The sequence below is a fragment of the Strongylocentrotus purpuratus genome, unplaced genomic scaffold (assembly GCF_000002235.5).
Source record: "Strongylocentrotus purpuratus isolate Spur 01 unplaced genomic scaffold, Spur_5.0 spur5_scaffold_12, whole genome shotgun sequence".
NCBI lineage: Eukaryota > Metazoa > Echinodermata > Echinoidea > Camarodonta > Strongylocentrotidae > Strongylocentrotus > Strongylocentrotus purpuratus.
The window spans coordinates 11733473-11740412 of NW_022145597.1; the positions used below are offsets into that span (position 1 = coordinate 11733473).

Here is a 6940-nt window from a genome sequence, read left to right on the forward strand (position 1 = left end):
CTGGAATGTTTGCCCCCCCCCAATCCCAAACTGCTTCCGGCGCGCCTGTTCTTGCCCATTTATCTACAAAGTGTATGGGAGAGGTCTAAAGCAAGAACAATGTATATTTTCTCAGCATGACATGGGCATCGCCATTTTCTTGATTATCCGACGTACCATGTGATGACGTTTATCAAGTAAATGTATCGACATTTATGGATGCTTCCTTCTCAGGTGTGTGTGGTGATCAGGCATTTCATTGACCTCCTACATGTATTATCCTTTTTACTGAAATTGCCAGAACGCAAATTGCATACATAAGTTGGTGCTCTTCTCGGATGAAGGTTTCCCATAAATGAAAAAGATATTTCAGCTGCTATATTTTAGTAATTTAATGAATTAGTTACAATATTATTGTTTCTCTGTTATATATTTTCCACTAGTTGTAATGTCTATCTTGTTAGCTATGATTGGCTTTATGGCCTTACGAAGAGCAAAATGGACACACGAATTCAACACGAAAATGAACCTTCGCAAATCGCAAGGTCTTCGGGCAATTTTTTGGTATGTCAAAGATTTGGCCAGCGCTCACGAAGTTGCTGCCGGCGGGAGCCTGCAAAATCCACCGGCGGTCACACGACGGCTTAAGATGCCCTCACGAATGGCCCGGTGTCTTTACGATCAGAGCCGAATTTGAACATTTAGTACATCGTGTGTCCATCTGGTGTCAACTTCCGAGACATTAGGGACTTTTAGATTTACGTGGACTGATACGTGTGTCGTCTATTCAAGGCAGTGCATTAATAGGACGTCCATCGTAGCAATCCCCATTGTCTTCGTTCGAATCTTAAAGTCCCTATTGTGACACGGGCATTGAATGTGACAAGTACAGAGCCTATGCAGTATGCTGTCAGTCTAGTCTCACCGTGCAGACACTGTTACGCACAGCGACTGACAAGAGTTTGTGGCTGCAAACTATATGACAAGGCAATTTACAATGCAACCTAGGTTGACTTTTCGATAGTCTTTGCGATCGTGTCTACATATGATTTTTTTTTCGTACACATTTGCTTTGGTGACCTCGACTCTGCCTCCATTGTCTAGCTCTGGCTCGTCATCATAGCGACTCCCAGACACCTCTTCCTCCGTCCCATGAAGTAGTTTCGACATTCGATCTGCGAAGTCCTTGTCCAGCTCTCTAATCTCCTCCATTTCTTCCTTGGGGCTTAAGATCAAGCATTTAAATAAAGAAACAGGCATGCGTTATGTAAAGAACATATAGATATTTCAGGACAATGTCTCAAAAAGAGTGTCGATTGGTCAGAATTGATATCAAGTCCCCCCAGTAAATACTAAACGTAGTTGCCATTGATATCTAGTTGCAGTATATGCAAGGCTGACTGTGTGAACAATTTCTTTTAAATCGAGTAATTGGTACCTGGAACAGTTTACCAGACTATAGGTGGTGATATCGATCAGTACCTTCAGTGGATTCTTTTCAGAATCAGCATGATAAACCGCAGATGAATGCTGTATTTGTGTATGATTTTGATTAATTGTAGACTGGTATAAACTTACATGTACTCATGTCACCCTCGGATTGTATTTCATACTGATTGGCCTCACCCCTTTCATGTTTTTTCTTTCTTAGATTCGATTTTCTATTGGAACTACACTTTCTCCTTGCCACATGCGAATATATGCAGTGGAATTTGCTACTAATTACTCGAGAGGGTGAATAAGTTGTTTTCATTCGAAGTGATCGAAAAACAAGCTTTCTTAGTCTTTAAAAGCATTGTTGAATTAAAGTAAAGTAAGTAGTAGATAATTAATTAGTGATTGAATTGAAACACAACTTCTTATTAAGACGGTAAACCCTAGTAGTAAACAGAAGAAAGAATACTATAGATACTATATTTTCTTCGTTCTCATTTTGTTACTTTATAGGAGCAATGTACGACACCACGTTTTAAGCATTGTCTACTTGGGGGCGGAGAGGTGCCTGAATAAGTAAAGTTTAGTATTTAAAACAGGCCATACCCCCATTCTTTTGCAATTTGATTTGATTTGATTTGATTTGATTTTCTTCTGCATTCATGAAAGTATACAGTTTTTCGATAACAAAAATAATATATAGTACAATAATTTTTTTCTGACAATGAATCGTAAATAAGCAAATACATACATATATATATATATATATATATATATATATATATATATAAATTGTTATTTTCAAAAAAAGAAAGATAAACTGTCATAAATATAAAATTACCTCAAACATTATGAAATTATTTGCGGAAGAAGGACTGTCATTGTAAATTGTAAATTGTGAATTTGCCGCCAAGGCTTGAAATATCCCACTTCTATTGACCTCACCTGGGTGGATTGTGGGAATCATGGCATCAGTGTCGCTGTTGGGGATTCGAAGCCCACCATATATGGTTTTAAGTACTGCGACGTATCTATTGACCACGACACCTCTAACAATTATTGTAAACAAAAACTAAAAAAATGTTCCTACCCTTTTCCTAGCAGCTTCGCATAGAGCAGTTGTGGGAAAGCTGGCAATTGTACAAGTGCGTTGTTGAACAATGACATCCCAAACAACAGACCACACATCATCGCTGTATCCTTGGTGGGACATTCCTGTTATATTCAAATAATTATCATCTGGTATAAAGCAATGATTAAATTTAACGTGCATTATTGTACACAAAATGATACTGATTGCATGAAATGGTGTACTTAGTATTTAGAGCGATACTGAACTGATGGCCTTTCTGTCATAGCGTACTATACTGTTTATTGCACAGCGTCATCTCATAGTCAACGTTGAAGGTCAAAGTTCACTGAATATGCAGTTGGACAGGAAGATCACATTTTACTATTTAGTATATCCTAGGATATACTATCCTATATCTATTTTCACTATTTTGGACAGTTTTTTAAGACCTATGATTGATTTTTGGTGTAATAATTTTCATTTCTTCATGATCTTGGCTACCGATTTATAACTTTATAATAGAGTAAGCCGTTATAAGTTTGAGGGCGGTTTGATAATCCTTCACATACTTTTTTTCTGATGATACATAATCCTTCTTTTTTCACCTTGCACAACTTCATGTGAGCCATAGTGCTTGAATATAGCACAGGCTTTAAATGCTTCTCTAAAGTAACATTCTATACGACTTGAGTGTTAATGGTGTTTGGAACATCCAAATGTGATGAGTTATATATCATTCTAAAGCTGAGAATCATACCTTTAAGAATCAGACATAAATTAGATTATCGTTTATGGCTTTTTGGGGTTTTTTCATGAAATTATGGATAAGGGTCTATTCAATCGGATGCCACCTAAACTATTTACAATGATTTGCACTTGCGGAAGCTATGGCTAATTTTGAGAAACTCGCGAAAATAGGTTTAGGAAAAATAGTTCAGTCTGGAATTTGAGCAAAGCGCAAATCAGGCATCAGTTGCAGTTAGCAATAATTGATTTCATCCATCAGTTTATCTTTAGCTTTACATCTGCAAGCGTGCACCCCTACCCCTCCCACACAAATATGCACTCACACGCACATGATGTTCCAGATCATTGTCTTCTGCACTGAATTTCCATTTTTCCTTTAGCGTTTTGACAGAATGTAACACAGCACAGAAGATGATTCATATTGTTCCGTTTTTTGTTATAAAAGAAAGATAAAACGAATCATTTCCTTTGTTACATTTCTTCCATCATATTTTCATGATGTGTTGCTCTCTGACGCATCTGGAAACATGTAGTGTAAGGCATGTCGATATAGTTCATATCCACATGTCTCTGAAGAAAACAAAGTACTACCTGTGTCAATTAATGTTTCTTTTCTTAACCCATTGCCTACTGGGACTCTATGGCAATAAATGAATTTAGTAGTCATTGGGTTAAATGCATCGTTTAACAATGTTAAATATGATATGCATGGCCCTACGTGTTATCAGTGTCTGTGATATGGTGTAATATCTGAGCCCTTAAACAAATTGCGCTTCAAAATGATCAAGAAGTGCCTCAAAAACGTAATAATCTTTGAGTGACCGGTTTTACCATACTCGTTTTGCCGAATAGACTTTAGTGTTAAAAATTGGTAACTCCAATCATAAATATCTTGATAATCAGACAGGCGATCGGCTCGTAAAAGACATGGAGTTCCTGACTGACCTGAATGTTTATACTTATCATTGCAGCATGAGCTAAATCCAGGATTTTGTTTCAGAATCTGAGACAAAGTTACCGGATCCCCATTAAATTTCTAATTCACCTTGCAACACCTTGTCTTTTGGGTCTTGTGAATTTTAGGATGAATTAATTAGACATTTGAAGAAAAAACCTATGTCAATGTGAGAATCTCTTCCTGTCCCTGCATTCAATCATTCCAACGCTATCCAGACAAAAATGGGTAATGATCTCCGTTGGAAGATATCACAAGCAATGATGGTGGTGACGGGGCAGTGGCGTATTCAGCAAGGGTAAAGGTAGCTAGTGGGGCTCCTCCTTGTCATGGAGAGGCTGCCCATTCACACTAACTGAACCCCTGCAAATCAATTATTGGCAGTAAACAGAACTTATGCAATAAATGGCTGATTCGCTCTCCGGTCCATTCCAAGGTTTTTTCCGCAAACCAATTTTCGCGAGTTTTTCGAAATTAGCCAGTGCACACTCAAGCGTAAAAGATATTTCAATACTTTTTGTGCCATACGATTGAATAGTTTCATAAGCAAAATTCATACATATTATGCAGATGATATTACAATTTTTGAGGATATTTTCAAAGTGTGTATTAGTTTACACGCACTGTGCAGTGCAAAAATTGTTATATAACACACCAGTGCACGTATTAGAAATGTGTAGTGTCACGTGATACCTTCTCACCTAATAGGATGCTCTCGAACAAATATCCTATTTCATATAAAGGGTCAAATGCCTGTATTGACAAACCCACTGACAATGAATTGCGATATGTTAATGTATACCGTGTATATTGTTCAACAAACATTACCTCTCTGAACCAGACTTGTGACTGGGTCGGGTCATCTTCGTTGATATGTCGGAAAAGGACGTTCTTTTCCGGGTCCAGAATTTCGTCAAACACGAGCCGGAAAAATTCCTAAAGTTTCAGGAAGGAAGTCAAAGTACACAATGCAAAGTCGTAGTTTCACAGAGAAAAAACGAATATGAATTTCATAACTATTTACATAATATTTTCGTTCATCATCTACTTTTATTTCATAATTTCTCATACTAGTTTTAATAATGATTTTACATTTGTTACATACAAAATTATTCAAGTGTGAGTATACTTATAGTGGTGGCGCTGGGAATATCTTGACCAGACTACCCCCCCCCCCCGAAACAAAAACAAAAAAGAAAAAAAAGAAAGAAAAGAGATTTAAAAAAATGAAGAAAAAAAATAGAACCCGGAGAAGAGTATTATGTAAAAAATATAATTAAAAGGAGATGCATCCTGATTTGCTCACACACTATTTATTATGTAAATATACTCAACTGCGCTTCGGTGGACTATTGCAATAACGATAATCCACCACAACGTAGTTCATTCTCTGCGCTCCATTGTCGATGATATTATAATATTACTTTTGTTATCAGTATCATTATTAAAACTATTGTCAGTAGTATTTTATCATTATTACTGTTATTGTCATTATTGTTATTATCATCGTCATTATTATAATCATCTTCATCATCTCTAACCATTTACGATTATACTATTTTTTTTTTACCTTACTGAACCATTCCAATATTAATCTCTTACAATACTTATATCTTTAAAATACCTATAACTTACGATACCAATTCCTTACCACATTAATATCTTACAATCAATGCCTTAGCCTACTAATCCCTCTTATCATCACACTGATAGTTACACATACTTAGCTCTTACCAAACTACTAATCCCCAACCACGCTAATCTTTCACCTTATATATATATATATGCTATATTAATCCTTTACCATACTATTCTCTTACTATAATAATCCCTATTAAGATTACCATACTAGTCTATCAAATTAATCTATTGCCGTACTAATACTTCTCCACATCAGTCCCTTACAAACTAATCTTTTACCATGCGTATCCCTCTGCACATTTGTTTACCACACTAATCTATTACCACGTCCAATCTTAATACCGCACTTATCCTTTACCATATCCAATCTGTTATCCTACTATTAACTTACCACACTCAGTGCTCCCTCGTCAATACCCCTTTCCCCTTCAAAGATAACCCTGAGAGGTTTCTGAAGGGTAGACTTGGGGAGCCTCAACAGCTCTGAGAGTCGATCCCGGACACTCCTCCCGAAGATGTCATCCCGCTTTACGACGAGCTCAAGGTATGGATGAAACTTGGGAGGGATGAGTGGGACGAACTGCCGGAAAGAGTTGTACAAGTATTGCTGCCATTCCATCCTTTTTCTTTCAAGTTCCGTGGCAATCTAATTATTTTTAAAGATTTTAAAGGTAATAGTTTTAAAGTTAAAGTTGAGCTCTGTTCGCACTGTGGCATTGTGTGATAAACGGTGTGGATGTAATAGGAAAGTATTTCTATTATTATCATTATTTATTATTATTATTGTAATTTTTATTATCATTATTATTTTCATTATCATTATTACAATTGTTATTATTATTGTTATTTTTATAATGATTATAATTGTTCTTATCGTTATTATTATCGTTATTATTATCATTATAATTATCATAATCACTTAATCGACGTCGAAATACCGACTGATATGTGCCTCCACACTTGAATTTTGTTCATTAACGCCTACACTGTACCTTTTGCTTTCTAACAGAGTTGCCTTTTCCTTCAGATCAATGAGGAATGGATATGACATCGAAGAAAATTCTATCGTCTTCTTTGTGCATGTCTGATCCTCAACAAAACGCAGTAAAAGT

The 6940-nt window shown here is 36.3% G+C and overlaps 1 protein-coding gene across 1 annotated transcript; it reads right to left on the minus strand.

The window, feature by feature from the left end:
• Positions 1-567: 567 nt before the first annotated feature.
• LOC105440951 (probable E3 ubiquitin-protein ligase HERC4) lies at positions 568-6467 on the minus strand. Its single transcript, XM_030981359.1, has 5 exons — positions 6220-6467; positions 5016-5123; positions 2504-2628; positions 1043-1204; positions 568-652 (listed from the first exon to the last, which is right to left on the minus strand). The coding sequence occupies exons 1-5, from the start codon at positions 6445-6447 to the stop codon at positions 568-570; spliced, it is 708 nt and encodes a 235-aa protein (XP_030837219.1). The 5' UTR covers positions 6448-6467.
• Between the last annotated feature and the right edge of the window lie 473 nt (positions 6468-6940).